Consider the following 21,222-nt stretch of genomic DNA (forward strand, 5'->3'; position numbering starts at 1 on the left):
GCTGCAAATGGGAAAAGATGAGTGGAATTGTATTCACTTTCTCCTTCCTAGCTGAGAACCTCAACAATAAATAACAGGAAGCTAATGCTGCAGTGGTTATGTCTGAGATTCTTTTCCTCCCAAATTATTTAAACAAAGAAACAAAAAAACTCATCCTTCAGGAAAGCACTGAACATAGAGAACTCTGATTTTCCATTACTTAATGTACCATAATGAAGTGCTGTGTTTGGCTTTGCCAGAACTTTGATGGGAAAAAACAAACAACTGAGGCTGCCCTGTTAGATTTACTCAATATAAAAACCTGCTGCAGAGCCTCCATCGAGCCACAGGGAACACCTAATTCAGTTTTTTAAAGATGTGCAGTAAAGAAATGTCACTTGCAAAACACTGCAATGAAGTGTGTGCAGATAAGAGAAGGACTAGGAGGGAAAGGAGGATGATCCTCAGCACAAGCTGGAGTGCAGCCCTATGAGGAGCAGTTGAGGGAGCTGGGGCTGTTTAGCCTGGAGAAGAGGAAGCTCAGGGAAGATCTTATCACTGTCTACAACTACTGGAAAAGAGGTTGTAGCCAGGTGAGGGTTAGTCTCTTCTCTCAGGCAACCAGTGACAGAACGAAGGGGCACAGACTTAAGCTGCACCAGGGGAGGTTTAGGCTGTTAGGAAGTTCTTCACAGAATGAGTGATTGGCCATTGGAATGGGCTGCCCAGGGAGGTGGTGAGGTCCCCGTCCATGGAAATGTTTTAAAAGAGACTGGATGTGGCATTTGGTAGCACTTGATGCCATGGTTTAGTTGATTAGATAATGTTGGGTGGTAGGTTGGACTCGATGATCTTGAAGGTCTTTTCCAACCTAATTGAGCCTGTGAGTCTATGTTGCTTCTGACTGCTGGCTCTGACAACAGAAACAAGCAGAAGAAACTCCTCTTGGAAATGGTCGAAACTACTCCCCAGTTCTTTCTCTGCCTTTCGTGAGGGCTGCCGTATAAGGCTGATGAAAGGGAGGGACCCTGCCTTCTACAGGGTAAGACTTGGAAGCTGGGGGCAGCGTTAGGCAGCAGCTCCTCTCTCTGCAGCTATCCAAGGAATCCGCTGTATGGAGGGAGCAGCAGAGGAGGACAGTGTCAGACAGCAGGTACTGCTTGCCGGCTGGCTTCACCTTTTTCGTGTGCTTTGTGTCTGACTGTGTGGGATCCCAGTGTCAGACAGCAGGTACTGCTTGCCGGCTGGCTTCACCTTTTTCGTGTGCTTTGTGTCTGACTGTGTGGGATCCCAGTGTCAGACAGCAGGTACTGCTTGCCGGCTGGCTTCACCTTTTTCATGTGCTTTGTGTCTGACTGTGTGGGATCCCAGTGTCAGACAGCAGGTACTGCTTGCCGGCTGGCTTCACCTTTTTCATGTGCTTTGTGTCTGACTCTGTGGGATCCCCTGTTTCAGTTTCGATCTGCAAGCTAGCAGATGTGTTTGGGGCAGGTTTGTTTGCAGCTGCTGGATAGCAAACCTTTGCTCCAACACTTCAGGTGTTTAGGTCACTCTAAGTGACCTCAGCACCCTAAAATGAACGATATAGCAGGTAGGCATTTCTTGGGTTGTTGTTGTAGATGGACTTGGATGAAGTACTATGTGTTTTAGCTTAAAGTTTTGGTCCCTCCAGCTTTTCATTGTCAAGCAGACTGATGAAGGGAAGCAAGCATTTCTCTATCTGCTGTAAGGCTAATATGGAAATACACCTTCTTATGAGCAGTGTAAACAAATGGGCACATGGTCATAAGTCCACTGCTGTATGGAAATATTTTTAGGAATAACTTAGAGGGCTCTGTTCAGGTGGAAATCCTTAGTGGAATAACTTAGACAGCTCTGTTCAGGAATTCATCCAGTACGAGCGAAGATCTTTAAGCCACAAGAAAAGAAAAGCTTCCTTAAATGAAGTGATGAAGGGTGAAATTCACTCTCTCCAAATTATTCTACAGAGGCAAAGTAACCCAAATGTGGGTGTGAGTCTGTTCTGACAGAGGAGCAGTCAGCAGCAGCTCCTAGGCATCTGGATGTCATTGCATGGGTAACACAAGACATTGACTTATAATATTACAGACATAATTTTCACATTAACACCAGCACTGCTTTGAAGTTAGTCACCTCTTGTGATACTTTTGTGTTTTCATGCTTTCGTTCTAGATAAGCATTTTAAATAAAACAGCTCTCCATGACAGTGCATGAGAAATAAAGCAGCATCAAACCTGACACTTCAGAAAGCTGCTCTCAGTCTCATGTATTATTTGATACTGTTACTAGTATCTGTGTGTTAGCAGCACTTTGAGTCTGCCCCACCAAATGTATATTGACCTGTAGCAGCCTGGTTTTCCAGTCTATTTTCTGTAGGTGTTTACTTGAGAGGAGCAAAGTTAGCAGCAAACATTAAATGGCTTGAAGAAAATCACAAATCAGGCCAGAACTCTTTGATCTCTTCACTTGTAACATTATTATCTTCCCAGTGACAGTTCCAGTTAATGCCATCCTCCTTTTGTTCCTGAGTACCCTGGGCTGCAAAATTGGAGCCCATGAGATGACTGGAATAATTTATTCAAGTCTTAAAGTCTTTCTGTCATTGATATTCTCAACATGATGATATGTAGATGTTGAAGTTTGAAACCTCAGTCAGGGATGTTTTAGGCAGCAGCAAGTTTATAAATTGCAGGAATTTTTCACAGTTCCACCTCTAAAAAGGACACTTCAGGAACTGCTTAGCTTAAGACGACATCACAGGCTTGGCTTACAGGACAATTCTGCTGCTGTGCTAATGTCACACTGCTTAAATTGTTGTAAGCTTCCTGCTTAAGAGATCTAACTTCAGGTCTTAATATTCTGTATTCACTCAGAAGTCTTATTTTTTTTCCTTTTCCCAGCCTCCTGTTACTTCTGATGTCAGCATGTGTCATTGTCAAAATGTTTTCTGGTTTAATTTCAGAGGCTGTGAGTGACAGCAGGTGACAGGCTGGCAGCTCACACTTGTGTTGCAGAAAAGCTCTGTGATAACAGCAGAAAGTCATCTTATCAGCTTCTGGAGAACACCCTAGGCAGGAAGGACATACAATACCTCCTTCAGGATTTGAAATATTGATCAGGGTTAGTAATACCTGTGCCTTGATACAGAATGTCTTCTGATAGTGGAGAAACTGTTGGGCACCCAATGTGGACAGATTCAAGGCTCCACTTTCCAGCTTAGCAGTCTGGATGGAAATAGGAAATCCACAGCACCGCTGGAAGTCAAGGAGACCTTAAGCAGCATGCAGTATTCTGCTGTGGCTACAGATCCAGAAACCTCAGTGAACAATGGATGCAGGATTCCTTGTAACCCTGAGGAGGGCACAAAGGCTGCAGTCCTTCGCCCTGCGGAGGGTGAAGTCCGCAGGACCTGCACGGCAAAGTGTTTCCATAGCCATCGGTTGACTAAAACTGGCACGCAGAGAGATGTCTACAACTTCCTAGAGAGGCCTAGTGGATGGAAGTGTTTTATCTACCATTTTGCTGTGTAAGTACCTACCATTTCACATAATCCTGGCTGTCCACTTCATCAGCCCCAAGTCATGCTACTTGAGCTCTTGGGATGAAAACCTGTTAGCTGAGAAGCAGTGGCAAAGGCACTTTCTCAAAGAATCAGCCACTATCTCCCTTACCTTAGAGGAGGACTTTTTGTTCTTCACATAGTGCTTGTCTCCAAAGGCACTGCATAGCTGAGATTTCTGAAGGGAAGCCCAATACATTCATGACAGTTTTTATTGCTGCCTTGCATTGTTCTAGTTTCAAACACCATGGGTTTTAGCATGAACTGTGGAGGGTTTAGCTGTGATTAGATAAGCCACGTTTTTATAAGCCTGTTTTGCTTCTGCCAAAGTGCCAAAACAATTAGTTGGACATTTAATCCTAATGTTATTAATTTGAATAGACTTACAACCATGAGCACATCACGAGTATGAGTGTAGCAAGTTTTCCTTATGGCATGCATACTGTGCACACAAGGAGGAAATGAAGGCTTCTATTTCCTATTCTAAAATATGGGTAAATACACTAACACAGCTGCCCCTCTTTTCTGGGATCAGTTTGTGGTAGCTGCCAAGTTCAGTCCAGCCTCAATTACTGCCCTGAATGGTACTTAACAGAATGATGTTTTGTCAGCTGTAGAAAGGATCTGCTACAGTGGGCTCAGAGCTCCCACTGAGGCAAGAGAAAGTTTTACCACCTACAGCGGATGAAAACTGAGCCTAAAGTCCTTGCAGATGTCTTAAAGAGAAGTAGAATGTTGAAATGATTCTGTGTATCTCAGATGAACTTTCCTATGGCCTGACTGTATTTTGGGAACCCATTATCAGTTACTGCAGCCAGGAGCTGCCCAGAGCAGTGTATAACAATAATGAACCATAATGCTTCTGTGTAGCATAAAAGGAGGTATTAATACTTGCTTCCTTTCACCCCTCAAAATCATATATGGACTTGTTTTAAAGGATTTTTTGATTCATGAATTTTTGCCAAGTAAAAGGATAGGACCTCTTTTAAGGGCAGTGTTTATGCTAGATGATAATTGCTGAGGCTTAGGCAGGTGCAGTATGTGTGGATTTAAATGTGTGAATAGCCATGACTGAAGCCTATTTGAAGTTAGGACTTGCTAATCTTGCTAGAATCTTTTTCTCCATTATCTGCATTGCTTTTATCTCAGACTAAGGTCACCCTTTAGTATGTAGTTTAGATTCTGCAATGGACATTGAAAAAAAAGAATGGGATATAAAATGTACTCAGAGACACCCCTCCCATAGCAGAATATTGTGTTACTAACAGAAAACTCTTATCAAGAGTACAAGGGTTCCTAACTTCAGTGAAAGAATACAGAAACTGACTTCTTTTAAACACTTTCTTTGAGATGGCTTGAAAGGAAATCTTTTAAACGTAGCTTTTGCCTGGGCTTTTGTCTTGAGGTCTGTTTATTCTAACCATTATCACAAAAGCTACATAAGCAACACTAAATATCATTAAAGCTAAACATTGTTAAAAACAAGAAAGTGCTAATCTGAACTACAGTTAATCTGTGATTTTTTTAAAGGCTTCCCACGTTGTACTTGTGGGTTTGAGGTGGTTTGTGTAGAGTTGATAGGATGAGGATGATGGTGATTTTCATCACAAATCAGTTCTTTCAAGTATAGCTGGTGCTTGTGTAGTCTGGAGGAGCTGGATGGGCAGTGTTCCTTTGCTGTCCTTTTGTCCCTCATATGCTACAAAGAACACATAACCTGTGTGCAGTTTCTATCCAAGAGGGACTGGACTCTGTCCTGGTCTGGAGCCAGTTCTGCTAGAAGGAACAAAACAGACCAGAAATGGGCAAGGCAAGGGAACAGCAAGTGCTCCAGGAGGTGACCTTACTCTTGCATAACCTCATCCCCTGTGACATTTGGAGTGTACCTGTGATGCTTGGAGTGCCTCTTAAGAGAGTAAACTCAGGCTTGTTCAGTAGTTTCATGATATGCCTTAGAAAAGGGAATTGGTTTTGCCTTATTAAATCTGGAATTTGTGTTACTTTATTTGACTTATTATAGACTGAAATTATGATTTCAGCCCAAAACATCTGAAGAGCTCAGTGGATTTGCCTGAGAATTTCCCCCTCCCCAGTTCTGAAAATCTTCTCACTTAGGTGGTTTTCAGCTTCCCTGGAATTACTGTACAACACTTAACTCCCAAAGCCCCTAAGAATATCACAGTATCACAGTGTCACCAAGGTTGGAAGAGACCTCACAGATCATTAAGTCCAACCCTTTAACACAGAGCTCAAGGCTAGACCATGGCACCAAGTGCCACGTCCAATCCTGCCTTGAACAGCTCCAGGGATGGCGACTCCACCACCTCCCCAGGCAGCCCATTCCAGTGTCCAATGACTCCCTCAGTGAAGAACTTTCTCCTCACCTCAAGCCTAAATTTCCCCTGGTGTAGCTTGAGGCTGTGTCCTCTCGTTCTGGTGCTGGCCACCTGAGAGGAGAGAGCAACCTCCTCCTGGCTACAATCTCCCCTCAGGTAGTTGTAGACAGCAATAAGGTCACCCCTGAGCCTCCTCTTCTCCAGGCTAACCAATCCCAGCTCCCTCAGCCTCTCCTCGTAGGGCTGTGCTCAAGGCCTCTCACCAGCCTTGTCACCCTTCTCTGGACATGCTCAAGCATCTCAATGTCCCTCCTAAACTGGGGGGCCCAGAACTGAACACAGTACTCAAGGTGTGGTCTAACCAGTGCAGAGTACAGGGGCAGAATGACCTCCCTGCTCCTGCTGACCACACCATTCCTGATGCAGGCCAGGATGCCACTGGCTCTCTTGGCCACCTGGGCACACTGCTGGCTCATCTTCAGGCGGGTATCAATCAGCACCCCCAGATCCCTCTCTGTCTGGCTGCTCTCCAGCCACTCCGACCCCAGCCTGTATCTCTGCATGGGGTTGTTGTGGCCAAAGTGCAGCACCCGGCACTTGGAGTTATTGAGCAGAGTCTCTCACTGACAAGTCAAGAAGAGGTGAGGGCTTGAGAAACAGCTGCGGCATGCTCCTCCTTAGCTGTGCATTGATCCTAACCACCTAATTCTGGTGGCTGTCTAAGAGCCTTCAAGGCCTGGATATCAATATGTGTTAGAGTCCAGCTGCTTAGGATATGGTTCTTAGCCCAGTAAAAGAAGTGTGGGCCTGGGACTGGATATCAATATGTGTTAGAGTCCAGCTGCTTGGAATATGGTTCTTAGCCCAGTAAAAGAGGTGTGGGCCTGGTTTGAATTTAATTTCTGAACTCAGCTATGCCCTTGCTTAGATCACATTCAAATGTCAAGATATTAGGGCACAACCTTCTTATTCCACCTACTGAATATATAACCCTCATATTCCACCTTCTGAATGAAAAGTGCAATATGTATTGCTGATGACTTATGTATGATAGTGAAGCTACTTGGCAAATCTATGCATTTAGTGATTTAATTGTACATTGAGCCAGAGTGACGTGATAGGTTTGTGCTTCTGAAACTTCAACTTGGATGGCTTGGTTGTAGTCTAGAATGTTGTGTTCATTTGGCTAAAACGTTGTCTTCACATGCATGTGAGCTAAGGGGTGAAGCCAGACAGCTTTCCTGACAGTAAGATTATTAGCCCCTGTTCAGACACCACGTAGCCAGAGTCCAGTGCAGGTGATCAGAGTACTAGAGATGCAGTTATAGTGGGAAATGTTAAACTGCCAAGTCTTTGCAGGCCATCTTTGCCTTAGACAAAGGGTCGAGAAGATGGTCTAGCTTTTTTGTCACATTCGTAGAGGCAAGAAGCAGGACGATGTAGCTGAAGCCTATGAAAAGAGATGATCGCCATCTGTGCCTTCAGTCAGGCACTAAACCGGTGACTGGTGACAATTGTTTGGTGTCACTTGTTTTCAGGGAGGAGAGGTGATGGCTTGCTGGCATGTTCTTTTGTTCTGTGAGCGATGGAGGCCACCTTGTGTCAGCCTGAAGCTACGTCTCCGTCGCAGCGCAGCCCTGTCCTGCACAGCTGCACTGGCTCAGCTTCTGGTTAAAAACGCCGCTGAGTTTGCACAGGTTTGCACTGAGGTTAACTGGCCCTCCTAGCAAACAAGTGGAGTGTGTAGTAGCTTTTCCCCTCGGATATACCCTGTTGTTTTTACTTACTGCAGCCCAAGCACCATGCCTTATCTTTTCCATTTTTCCCAGTGACTTCTAATTTTGATCTTCTCAGCTGCTTTTGGTTGGGTAGCTGAATATTTTAATTAAAAGCCAAATGCTTACTGGTAACTTGGGTGGGTAGCACTTAGACTAAGAAGTGGTGAAACAGAACAAATTACTATACTGATGAAACTGGGACAGAGGAGAATCTAACAGGGGGTTGGACCAGATGACCTCCCTTCATTCTGTGATTCTTCAATAAGCTGGGACCCAGAGACAGAGAGCTGTGCTGGATTGCCATAGAAAGTGAGAATGGGGCCAGCCATGCTGGAACTGGAGGAAAGGCAATACAAGAGCAGGCTAGCTCAAGAGTAAAGCAGGAAGGATAAAGAAAGAGGAACTAGCTGCCTTTGGAGATCAGAAGGCTGGATATAAGCACAAAAAGCTACAACTGTGGGACATAGTTGTAAAGCTTACAGAGGCACTGGGAGGAAGGAACAGTAGGAGCTGACAGCTGGAAGCTAGGGAAAAGAGAGATCATGGAATTCATGATGGGGAAGGGACCTTTCACCCATAGGCAACTGGTTTGAATCTTGTCCAAGTGACTAGTGAAGAAGAAGTAATGGCTGTGGGGAGGTACAAAAGGAGCTGTTGGTCTTGGTCCAGTTCTTTGCAAAGGATGTCAGCATCACCGCTGGAGTTAGCACAGCTGGAAGGCTTGCTGGCAGGCAGCAGAGAAACCACAGGCTGGTTGAAAGGGGAGGCAAATGTAAGGCAAGAAGGAGGCCCATGAGAGGGACTCGTAGGTTGTGTTCTCAGGCCTACCACTTTCTTGTCACATAACACTGCAAAATCTGAAGTGAGAACCTGCAGCTGTTCCAGGTTGCTGTGTGCTGATTTGGCCACTTGCTGAATGGGTGTCAGACCTTGCTCTCATTGAAAAGTTAGAGCAGGCTTTTATATCCTGTAACTTCCACGGGGTGGAGTGAGCCAAGCTAACAGTCCATTGTTAACAGATCACCTCCAGTTCTGCTCCCCTCATCCACTTTAGCCAGTCAGATCGTTCCTGCCCTAATTGTCCTTGGATATCCTTGGACAGCAAATTCAACTAATTACAGCAGCAGAAACCTATCCTAGCAGGAAAGAGTTGATGGTGTTCTGTCAAGTTAGTAAGACATGCCCAGCATCCTGGAGTACTGGCCACCATTGTTCACTCAGTGCTCCTAGGGGCTCACAACCACCTGCTGGATTTCATGTAAAAATGGATGGAAAATTGCAAAGTGATACTGCCAATCATCTGTTGAGTACTGCAGGCCACCAGGTCTGACTGCACACATCTCACAGCTGCAGAGTTACCTAGCAACAAAGGGATGCTCTTCAGGCTGCCTTCTGATTTAAGGGTAATAACTCTCAGGGTGAATGATGGCTGCTGTTCTGAACCCTTCCTACAGGATGCTGTCTGTCTCTCTGCTGACTGCATGGCAAGGATCACAGAAACACAGAACATCAGAGATTGGAAGGGACCTCCAGAAATCATTGAGTCCAACCTCTCTGCCAAGGTGGGATCACAGGATTACCCAGGGCAGTTTGCACAGGAATGCATCCAGGCAGGTTTTGAAAGTCTCCAGAGAAGACTCTACATACTCTCTGGGCAGGATGTAGAAAATGTCCTCCTTAGAATATGCTCTTGAAGAGCTGGCATAATACTTTACCAGTACCACTTAGAAAGTGCATGATCCTTCCAAAACCAGCAACAATCTCAGTAATAGCCCTTGTGCCCAAAAAGGGCTGTGGTCAGTAGGTTGAGCGAGGTTCTCCTGCTATTCTACTCTGCTCTGGTGAGGCCATATCTGGAATATTGTGTCCAGTTCTTGGCCTCTCAGCTCAAGAAAGAGCTCAGGAAACTGCTTGAGAGAGTCCAGGACAGAGCCACAAAGATGCTGAATGCCATGGAGCATCTTCCCTGTGGGGACAGGCTGAGGGAGCTGAGGCTCTTTAGCTTGCAGCAGAGGAGCCTGAGGGCTGCCCTCACTCATGTTGATAAAGATACAAAAGGGTGGAGCCAGGCTCAGCTCAGGGATGTCCAATGACAGGACAGGAGGCAATGAGGGCAAGCTGGAGCAGAGAAAGTTCCATGGGAAGAGAAAGGAAAACTTTTTTTCCCTGTGAGGGTGCCAGAGCTCTGGAGCAGGCTGCCCAGAGAGGTTGTGGAGTCTCCTTCTCTAGAGACATTCCAAACCCACCTGGATGTGTTCCTGTGTGACCTGCCCTGCATGATCCTGCTTTGGCAGGGAGATTGGAGTGGATGATCTCTGAAGGTCCCTTCCAGCCCCTAGTATTCTGTGGTTCACCATCTGTGAATGTCACTAATTTAAAACTACGAGGGAAGTACAGAAAGTGAAGAACATGTTGGCTAAATGCAGATTGGCCAGCTAAGGATTTTTTGCTTTAGAAAAGATAGCATGGAGCAAAGCCTGTATCACCAGGACTAACACAACAATAAAAGATTCTAGATAAAAGAAATTCAGTTGTATTGTGTTGTTGCTTCTCTTCTAACTTTACTTTCTCTTATTAGTTTGCCACTGCACTCAGCTTCCCATAAGAAATGCTGCAGTCAGATTCTATTCATGCAGCTGAATTATATTTTGGGTTAGGTGTAGCAGCTCTCAGTTAATGAAATTAAATACATAGAGCAAGCAAGTCAGGACAGCATTCACCTGCTTCCGTTCTTATGTGTAAGTGGAGCCTGTAGCTCACTATTTGCAGTTGTCTGTCTGGAAGGCACCATCACCTTCTCATTTCTGTCCTTTCCACAGTTCTCTCTGGAATGAGAGCAGGTTGTTTGCTTTACCCAGTGTTGTGCTTGTGATATGGTGACATCAGTACCAGTTTGACTCTTCAGTTAAATCTTTTTTCATTTCAGCCTCTGCATTTTTTCTTTTTTTACTGATGCCCCTTCTCTGCTGGGGAGGGGTCACTAGGGTGACAGGTAACTGCTGATATGGACTAAATGTAGACAGGCTTCTTACTGTTGAGTTCAGAGAGATTCTTCATAGCAGAACTCTTACTTGGACATCTTAGAAGTTTTCCAGTTTAGAACTAGTTACCTTCAATCTATAGAAGTGCTACAGAGAAGCAGGAGGCTGGTGTCTTGTCTATGAGGATAAGCTTCAGCTACCAGAGGATGTGCAGAATTAAAGACAAGAGACTCAAGAACTATTGATTTTATTGAAGTGGAATATTCCTCTGACTGCTTAGGGCTGCATGTTCATGGTATTGTGGAGCAGTTTATATCACTAATGGAGATGCACTAATATTAAACAGAATTGTCTTTGGCATTCTGTAAAGTTCCAAGATTTGGCTGTTCTAAAAATACCTTGGGACATTTATTAATTTTCAGCCTCTTTTCCAGAGGAAATGAGGTTTATGCAGCCACAGTGTCTGAGTGTTTCCTATCTGAAAGTGCCTTGCTAAAAGCTTATGAGCCAGCTGGCAAGCTTCACCTCATGCTGACAGAGGATAAGACACGGCAGAAATAGAAAGTTTGCTCTGGTTTTCTTTTAGTCTTTGTTTGTTTGGGGTTTTTTGTTGTTTATTTTTTTTTTAATACATAAGTGTTTGGGTAGAGGAGACAAATTAATAACCTAAAAGATAAAAACCCTTCACTTAGCTCTATTGGGTTGTTTGGAACCAAAGAGGCTTCTCAGGATAGAGATGTCTGCAGAGTTCCTAATGAGGAGCTTTAATCTGATCGTCCTTCAGTTCAGGCACAGAATGACCTAACCACAGGGCACAAAGCTGCAGGCTGTGTAAGGTTTATTTATTTGTTTGTTTATTAATTATTAATGACTTTTTTCCATTGCTTATGTAAGAAATTCAATCCATCTTATCCCAGGAGCTCAATTTTGTGACAGGCTAGCAGTGAGTATCTATTAATGTTCCCACAGACTAATGTTGTTTCTACCATGAAAATGTTTGGTTCTGGAATGAAAACCACTCTCACCATAGAATCCTACAATGGCTCAGGCTAGAAAGAGCCTCAAAGATCATCCTCACCAACCTCCACACCATAGGCAGGGACACCTCTCAACTAGAATCAACTGCTCAAGGCCTCATCCAACCTGGCCTTCAACACCTCCAGGCTGGAGACAGCCACAGTCTCCCTGGGCAGCCTATTCCAGAGTCTCGGCACCCTCGAACTGAACTTCTTCCTAAGCTCTTGCTCAGCTTCAAACCATTCTCCCTTCTCCTGTCTCTAGACACCCTTGTGAAAAGTCCTTCTTGATGACATTTTTTTTCTACAAAAGTTTTCCTCTCTAAACACATCTTTGCACAGTTAAGTTTGGCCACACAGCCATTGTTTTGTGTGTGGTTGCCAAGGAGGATATCTCTGCTTACCAGTTCCTAAGTTTGTCCTCTCCTCACTCATCCTTTTTTTTGTTGTTCAGGAGAGTACATTCCCATAAGTGTCTCCTATAGGAGTGCTTCAAGTACACTTATCTGCAGCAGATAAATGCAAAACCCCACATGCACAAATTTGCTAGTAATGGTTCTATTTGATGCAAATGTTAAAAGGTGGTATGAGTGACCCTTCCACTTTTGAGAGCTTTCTTTATGCTTATCTTCCAAATGTGATTGTTATCACATAACTTGGCAAGGGTTCACCCTTGATAAAGAACTTGACATAATTTTGCTCTACATTGTGGTTAATATCCTAGTTAGAAGTATTTGTAGGCTTCAGCAGAAGATGCTATTTCCATTTAGCAACTGAATTTTTCCCTGGCTACAGTGAGAGCAGAAACAAGTTTAGAGGTGCTGTACTCTCCAAAATGTGGCAATGTTTAGGGAGATCAGGACACAGAGGCACTTATTTTTAACCTTTGACCCTGGTGGGTCAGCTGTTCAATGGACTAGCACTGCCTCTTTAGATTCAGTAGCAGGAGAAACAGATGTAAGGATGATGACGTAGAAACACCAATGAAAAAGCAGTTGTCTGTTGGTCTGCATGAGGCCAAGGCAATTTAGGAGAAATCAAGAAGTACAGAAAGGGAAAGCATGGAAAAGTGCAAGGTCCTTCATAAGGGTGGGCTAATCCCAGGCACACATCCAGGCGGAGTGCAGGTTAGGTTGAGAGCAGCTCTGGAGAAAGAGGCTTGGAGGTGTTGGTTACTGAGAAGCTCCCCATGAGCCAGCAGTGCCCTTATGCAGCCCAGGAGGCAGCCCTGTGCTGGGCTACATTCAGAGCAGTGTGGGCAGCAGGGCAAGAGAAGGGATTCTGCCCCTTGACTCTGCTCTGCTGAGACCTCACCTCCAATCCTGCCTCGAATTCTGGTGTCCCCAGCATTAGAAAGACACAGAGCTGTTGGAGAGAGTCCAGAGGAGGCCACAAAGATGATGCAAGGGCTGGAGCACCTCTGCTGTGAGGACAGGCTGAGGGAGCTGGGGTTGTTCAGCCTGGAGAATACTCCAGGGGGACCTTACAGCTACCTGCCAATAGCTGAAGGGATCCTACAGGAAGGCTGCAGAGGGACTTTTCCTGAAGGTGTCTAGAGACAGGACAAGGGGGAATGGTTTGAAGCTGAGGGAGAGCAGGGTTAAACTGGAGCTTAGGAAGGAGTTCTTCAGTGTGAGGGTGGTGAGACTCTGGAACAGGCTGCCCAGGGAGGTTGTGGCTGCCTCCTGCCTGAGAGTGTTGAAAGCCAGGTTGAGTGAGGCTTTGAGTAGCCAAGTCTAGCTGAGAGGTGTCCCTGCCCATGGTGTGGAGGTTGGAGGAGATGAGCTCTGAGGTCCCTTCCAGCTTGAGCACAGCTATTTAAATTTACATCTATTTTTAACTTTCTCTAGTTTATCTCTAAGAAATCAAATCTAAGAAGATAGGTAAAGAGCACTCAACATATGGAACAGTTTTTGGTGGGTTTTTTTTGTTTTAAAAATGCAAGATACCAAATATTGTTGGTAATGTTAATTATTAATAGTAATTTATATTAATTTATGTTATCACTGTTAATAAATAATTTAATATGTGAGCTTAATTTTGGGGAGTGATGACCATTTGTGCTTATAATAAATCAAAGTGGGCTGCAGCTCTTTGCAAAACAGGTTCCTCTTCTCCTGTTTGCTTGCCTACCTTGCTCTAGAATGCCAGTCTCAAGTGTCTTTACCTACTCCTTTAACTTCCATGTGCCTTGTAGGTGTCATTCTGCTGTCTGATGCAGCTGACAGTGACAAACGTGGTTGCTAGATGTAGGCACTTCAGTGCTCGAAGTTGTTAATAGTGCCCAAAGAGAGGAACTTTCTGCTTGACGTTACCAGGGGAGTTTGACATCATGGTTTAGGTCTAGGAAAGGAGAATGTTGAAACTAGAATGACTCCAGGTGCAAAGAGCAAGTCCTGAGCTTTTATGAGCAAAAGTGAGCAGCTGTGATTCTGCACTGCAGGAAGCTGCATTTTAGAGGAGGACCTGATGCTTCACTCCTACAGTGCACAGCCCGTCCTGTGCTGGCAAAGTGATGCCTTTTTCATTCCCTGGGCAGGAGTGACACTCACTGGCCAGAAAACAGAGTGGCATGAACCACGTGAAAGGGTCCTTGGGTGATTGTAGTGTGTTCTGGAAATCTCAAGAGATCCTCTATGCGGAAATGCAGAAAGGAAGCAACAGTTAGTTGCAAGATACAGTTCTTGCAGGCTTTGGACAGTTGTGGGTCCCTTACTAACCCAGTGGCACTGGCGGTCCTGCCTCACACAGCACTGCACTGGGCATGCTGGCAGGGCAACAGGGACTGCAGCCCAAGGGAAGGGCAACCTACTGTGCTAGTTTCAGGCCAATTAAATCCATTAGTGAGAAAAAATGCATTATAGGCTGTGAAAATGAAACAATGGTGATGTCTACTTCACTCATAGGCTTGATGAGATGTGTGAAAACAAGAGCACAAAACATAGATAAGACAGAGTGGCAGAGTCAGTGTGTGTGTCTGTTGCAGGGGGTGCTCTGGGCTGCTTCTGTATAACTAATCCTTCTTCTGCTTTCTACACCCCCCCCCCCCCCCCCCCTTGCCAATCCTCTAAACTCACCTTGCACATAAGGTATACTCTGAGATAAAGTAGAGGGGTGGAAAGAAGGTGGAAGTGTGGTTGGGAGCCCCTCCTGGGGACTCTGATTTCTGGGAGGGCTGTTGTGTTTCTGTATGACTTTTAGCTTACATATTTCTGTATGTAGCTGTATATATTGTAAACACCTGCTTGTGTGTTGTGCTAAGCTGTTAAAAAGTTCATCCCTTAACTTCCAGCCAGCTGAGTCCAGTCTGGGTGATTTCATAAGAGTAGGGGGATCAGGTAACTCCCAAACTCTCACACCTGCACACAACGTGGACTGAGGACTGCCTCACACCATCTGCAGGACCTGACATTTCTTCATGTTGGATTTCATGACATTCCTGTAGGCTTGTTCCTTAGCTTCTCAAAGCAGCTTCAGCAAGTGGCCCTGTCCTTAGAGTAACTGAGCCCCTGCTTTAATGTCATGTGTGGGCTTGATGAGGTGCATTTTATCTCCTCTTCTGGACCACTGACAGAAATGCTGGCCAGGGCAAGTCCCTGTATAGACTCCTAAGGAATTCATCTTCTCACACATGATTTCTTTTGTCCTTCCTGCTAAGATCTTCCTCTTCTCTTGCCCAGTAAAAGTACACTAAGTCTAATTGGTGTGGTTCTGTCTGTCTGCTGAAAACTCACATGCCCACAGTGGAGCCCCCAGACCTGCTAGCCTGTTGTTGGCTTTGAGATTCTTAAGCCAGCCTTGTCAGTAGCATTGATCTTCAGAGAAGTTTTCCATTGGAAAAAAATGCTTCATCACATGCAAGACTGTTTAGGGTTTCATTGCTGGTTTGGGAATTTAGGAGTTTAGATACAGCCTTTTGGCATGGAACCAGAGGAAATGACAGTTGGAAGAGCTGGCACACAAGAGGAGATGATTCTGGCTGTTAGTGGGAAAAACATTTTCTTACTTTTCTAATGTTTTCTGCAGGATGGGGAAAAAATCCAAGGCAAATATATCAGAAGCTTGTCCTTCAGTCTGTCCATCGTACCTCATTCATTTGCAGCAGGCAAAGTGTTTAACATGTTACCAACAGTGGAAAGATGGCCCAAACACTGCACGCTTAAAGTAAAGACAGTTCTGCCAGCACCCCAGCAGCTACGATTCAATAGCACACTTGGCTGTCCAAGCCTTATCACTTCAGGTTTCACAGAATCACAGAAGGTGAGGGCGTTGGAAGGGATCTCCAGAGATCATCCAGCCCAACCCCCCTGCCAGAGAAGGATCACCCAGGGAAGATCACACAGGAATGCATCCATGTGGGTTTGGAATGTCTCCAGAGAATGAGACTCCATAACTTCTCTGGGCAGCCTGTTCCAGGGCTCTGGTGCTCACACCATAAAGAAGTGTCTCCTCGTGTTGAGGAGGAACCTCCTGTGTTCCAGCTTGGTCTCGTTGTTCCTTGTCTTATCACTGAGCACCAGCACACAGAGCCTGGCACCTTCATCTTGACACCCACCCCTCAGATATTTATAGACATTGATCAGATTCCCTCTCAGCCTTCTCCTCTCCGGGCTAAACAGTCCCAGGTCTCTCTGCTATGAAGTCTTTCTTCATAGCAGAAATGAATCATCCTCATAGCCTCTGTTGGACTCTCTCCAGCAGAGCTCTGTCTTTCTTGAACTCAGGAGCCCCAAACTGGACGCAGTATTGCAGGTGTGGTCTCAGCAAGGCAGGAGTCTACATTTTGAGGCTTCTGAATTTTTTTCTTCACCTGAATGGTGACAGTAGAAGAGCTCTGTACTTGTGTTTTGAATTCATAGAATCATAGAATCAGCCAGGTTGGAAGAGACCTCCAACATCATCCAGTCCAACGTAGCACCCAGCCCTGTCCAATCAACCAGACCATGGCACTAAGTGCCTCAGTCAGGCTTTTCTTGAACACCTCCAGGGACAGTGACTCCACCACCTCCCTGGGCAGCATATTCCAATGCCAATCACTCTCTCTGCCAACAACTTCCTCCTAACATCCAGCCTAGACCTTCCCTGGCACAACTTGAGACTGAGTACTCTTGTTCTATTGCTGTTTGCCTGGGAGAAGAGACTGACCCTCACCTGGCTACAGCCTCTCTTCAGGTAGTTGTAGACAGCAATGAGGTCACCTCTGAGCTTCCTCTTCTCCAGGCTGCACACCCCCATCTCCCTCAGCCTCTCCTCACAGGGCTGTGCTCCAGGCTCTTCCCCAGCTTCGTCGCCCTTCTCTGTACACGTTCTGGACCTCCCCTGGCACAACTTGAGACTGTATCCCCTGGACACGTTCCAGTATCTTAGCATCTCTCTTGAATTGAGGAGTCCAGAACTGGACACAGGACTCAAGGTGTGGCCTGCTCAGTGCTGAGTACAGGGGCAGAATAAGCTCCCTTGTTCTGCTAGCCACACTGTTCTTGAGCCAAGTGGCTCTCCTGGCCACCTGAAAACACTGCTGGCTCATGCTCAGCTACTATCCACCAGCACCCCCAGATCTTCCTGGCTGCTCTCCAGGCACCCTTTTCCCAGCCCATAGTGCTGCTTGGGGTTGTCATGGCCAAAGTAGTAGCCTGCCCTTGGCCTTGATGAAATACACTAAAGTCACTGTTTCTCATTCCAATCACATGTTTGATTCTACTTTGGTTAATGCATTGCCACTTATTGCACCTTTGTACTGCATCACAGAACCTACACAGCAAACAGGGAAGGGTGACACATCCACTTGGCCACGCTCCTGCAGGAGGTTATATTGATAGTGTGAGTGATACCTGCTGCTGTAACTGTGCTCAGCCTTCCTGCCAGTTTAATTACACAAGTCTTAGAAGGTGCAGTGACGATATTCACTTGAGTAGGAAGAATTGCCTGATGAACCGCAGAGCAGTTCTGATGGAAAATGTGTGAGAGACCCAGCTTTTACAGTTCCACTTAATGAGGCATGAAACTGTGTTTTGTTTTTCCAGCTTTCTCTTGGTGCTGGTTTGCTTGATCTTCAGTGTGCTGTCCACTACAGAGCACTACTCAGAACCTGCCACTGGAGCACTCTTCTGGATGGTGAGTGAACTGTTGTGGGGAAGACCAATTCAGCTTGATTAAATGGAAGTTGCTTTAGGGGAGCAAGGGAGAGAACTGTTCCAAAACCTCATGCAAACTTGCTACCAGGGAGCATTTTTCATTAAAGGAAGGCCATAGTTTAATCACAGAATCTTAGAATGGCTCAGATTGGAAGGGAACTCGAAGTTCATCTACTCCAACCTCCACACCATGGGCAGTGGAGGTTGGAGTCAACTAGACTCAGCTGCTCAAGGTCTCATCCAGCCTGGTCTTCAACACCCCCAGGCAGAAGGCAACCTTAACCTCCTTGGGAAGCCTATTCCAGAGTCTCATCACCCTCAGACTGAAGAACTTCTTGCTAAGATCCAATCCAACCCTGCTCTCCCTCAGCTTCGAACCATTGGCCCTTGTGCTGTCATCAGACACCCTCAGGAAAAGTCCCTCTGCAGCCTTCCTGGAGGATCCCTTCACCTATTGGAAGGCAATTCTAAGGTTCCCCTGCAGTCTTTTCCAGACTGAACAACTCTGATTCCTTCAGCCTGTCCTCACAGCAGAGGTGCTCCAGTCCTTGGATCATCTTTATTACCTCCTCTGGGCTCTGTCCAGCAGCTGAGTCCTCAGTAATGGGGCTGGTTGTTTTCTAGATTTGTAAGTTGAGGGTAATTGCTAAGTGTTCAGTTTTTGTGTACTGGTACCCTGCAGACCTTAGAGTGCACAGCTGGTGTTCAGGAGGCTCAGGGGTGACCTCATTGCTGTCTACAACTACCTGAAGGGAGGTTGTAGCCAGGTGGGGGGTGGCCTCTTCTCCCAGGCAACCAGCAACAGAACAAGGGGACACAGTCTCAAGTTGTGCCGGTGTAGATATATGCTGGATGTTAGGAGGAAGTTCTTCCCAGAGAGAGTGATTGGCATTGGAATGGGCTGCCCAGGGAGGTGGTGGAGTCACTGTCCCTGGAGGTGTTCAAGAAAAGCCTGGCTGAGGCACTTAGTGCCATGGTCTGGTTGACTGGCTAGGGCTGGGTGCTAGGTTGGAGTGGATGATCTTGGAGGTCTCTTCCAATCTGGTTGATTCTATGATCACTTCTATGAACTTGGTGTGGAACAGAATGTTCTGTAGGCTGGAATGTGGTTGTTATTGGTCAGTCAATGTCAAAAATGTCTTGAGTTATTCTCCAAGAACTGCTGATGTATCAGCACAGACTTTGTTTGCATGACCAGAAGCAAACCTTGAGGCCAAGATCACAGAGGTAAGTGACCTGTGTGTAGGCCTTCAGAAGGATCCAGCTGTTTGTGTCTCAGGTGTGACTTCTAAAGTGCATCTGGATCTTTTAGGACATGGCATTAAACTGGAAGGTAAGATCACAGGATCGCAGGATATTAAGGGTTTGAAGTGACCCAAGGAGGTCATCAAGTCCAACCCCCACACTATCTAGCAGAAATCACAGAGGAATGCATCCAGACAGGCCTTAAAAGTCTCCAGGGAAGGAGACTCCACAACCTCTCTGAGGAGCCTGTTCCAGTGCTCTGTGACCCTTACAGTAAAGAAGTTCCCCCTTGTGTTGAGGTGGAACCCCTTCTGCTGCAACTTACATCCATTGCTCCTTGTCCTATTACAAGGAGCAAGTGAGCAGAGCCTGTCCCCCCTGCTCCTGACCAGCCCTCAGGTGTTTATAAACATTTATTAAACCTCCTCTCAGTCTTCTCCAGACTAAAAAGTCCCAGGTCCCTCAGCCTCCCTTCGTAAGGCAGTGCCCTCCAGTCCCCTGATCATCCTCGTAGCCCTCTGCTGAACCCTCTCCAGCAGATCCCTGTCCCTCTTAAACTAGGGAGCCCAAAACTGAACACAGTATTCAAGATGAGGTCTCAACCAAGGCAGAGTAGAGGGGGAGGAGAACCTCCCTTGATCTGCTGGACACACTCTTCTTAATACACCCCAAGATCCCATTGGCTTTCTTGGCTACAAGGGCACATTGCTGTCCCATAGTTATTCCTCCTTCAAGGATCAGTCAGTGTTTCCTGGTGAGTGCTCATCTGTTTTTGCACCACGAGAGGTCCCCACGGTAGTTCACAAAGGACAGCTTTTTATTTTCGTTGTGAATGACCTTGCAGGAAGAGTTCCTTGCCTAGTGGGAGTAATTTCACTAATTGGGCTGTTCTGAAAACAAAACCAAAGTATTACTTTTATCACACATGTTTTTACATACTGTGAGTAATGGAGCACTGTAATGACAGAGTGTTGTAGGTGAAAGGAGAACTTGTCACTGTTTTATTAGCTTGATGTTAATTGCTTTGAAAATGTAAGAACACCAAAAGAGTTCCTGACTGTAAAGAACCAGAATGGCTTTGCTGTAAACCACATTGATTTAACTGTGCTCATTTAGTTCCTACTTGCCTGCCAGTTTGGAGCATGTCATCAAAATGTGACTTCTCTGCAATGCTGCCAGGCAGAGCCGTGCAGGAAACAGTGTTATGGGCTGGAGCAAAAGCTGACTTATCTCAGTGCTGCATCTCTGCAGGTGCTCTGTTATCAGTGCACAACCAAAAGGCCTTCTTACAGCACTCTTGCATGTGATCATAGAATGCATTGGTGTTGTCTAGGAGATGTAAGTCTGAACAAGCTAATGATAATAATGATAATATAGCAGTGATTGGCATCTTATCTGCCATATGTTGGAACCTCTACCAAGGTCACCACCAAACCATAGCACTAAGTACCACATCTCAACAACCTTTAAACACCTCCAGAGATGGTGACTCCATGGGCGACCTCTTCCAATGCCTGACCACTCTTGCAGTGACAGCATTTGTCCTAATGTCCAGACTAAGCCTCCCCTGGTGCAGCTTGAGGCTGTTCCCTCTTGTTCTGTCACTAATTCCCTGTCAGAAGAGACCAGCACCAATCTGTCTCTTTTGTCCGTTTGGGTAGATGTAGAGGGCCATGAGGTCTCCCCTCAGCCTCCTCTTCCTCATACTAAACAGTCCCAGCTCACTCAGCCACTCTTCACCAGACTCATTCTCTAGACCCTTCCCCAGTTTAGCTGCTCCTCTTTGCACCTGCTCCAGCCCCTCAATGTCTTTCTTGTATGGAGGTGCCCCAAACTGAATCCATCACTTGAGGGGTGGCCTCATCAGTGCTGAGGCCAGGAGGACAATCTCTGACCCATTTCTGCTGGTCACATCATTGCTGATCCAAGCCAGGATACCACTGGCTTGCTTTGCCTCCTGGGCACACTAGTGCCCTCTTATTGATTATTCAGCCTCTTGTCAATTAGAACCTCCAGGGACCTCTCTGCTGTACAACTTCCCAGCCGCACTTCCCCGAGCCTGAAGTGTTGCATGGGGTTGTGGTGGCTTAAGTGCAGGATCCAGCACTTGGCCTTGTTGAGGCTCATCCCACTGACCTTGGCCCATTGATCCAATCTGTCTGAGTCTCCCTAA

At 46.0% G+C, this 21,222-nt stretch overlaps 1 protein-coding gene across 1 annotated transcript in view; it reads left to right on the plus strand.

The window, feature by feature from the left end:
• Window positions 1-3,148: 3,148 nt before the first annotated feature.
• Window positions 3,149-21,222, plus strand: part of LOC135174753 (potassium voltage-gated channel subfamily KQT member 1-like) — a 393,404-nt gene continuing 375,330 nt past the window's right edge. The window contains 3 exon segments of the mRNA XM_064142287.1: window positions 3,149-3,186; window positions 3,188-3,526; window positions 17,694-17,784. Of these exon segments, the coding sequence (XP_063998357.1) occupies window positions 3,149-3,186; window positions 3,188-3,526; window positions 17,694-17,784 (468 nt within the window).

This window comes from Pogoniulus pusillus, chromosome 4 (assembly GCF_015220805.1).
Source record: "Pogoniulus pusillus isolate bPogPus1 chromosome 4, bPogPus1.pri, whole genome shotgun sequence".
Lineage (NCBI taxonomy): Eukaryota > Metazoa > Chordata > Aves > Piciformes > Lybiidae > Pogoniulus > Pogoniulus pusillus.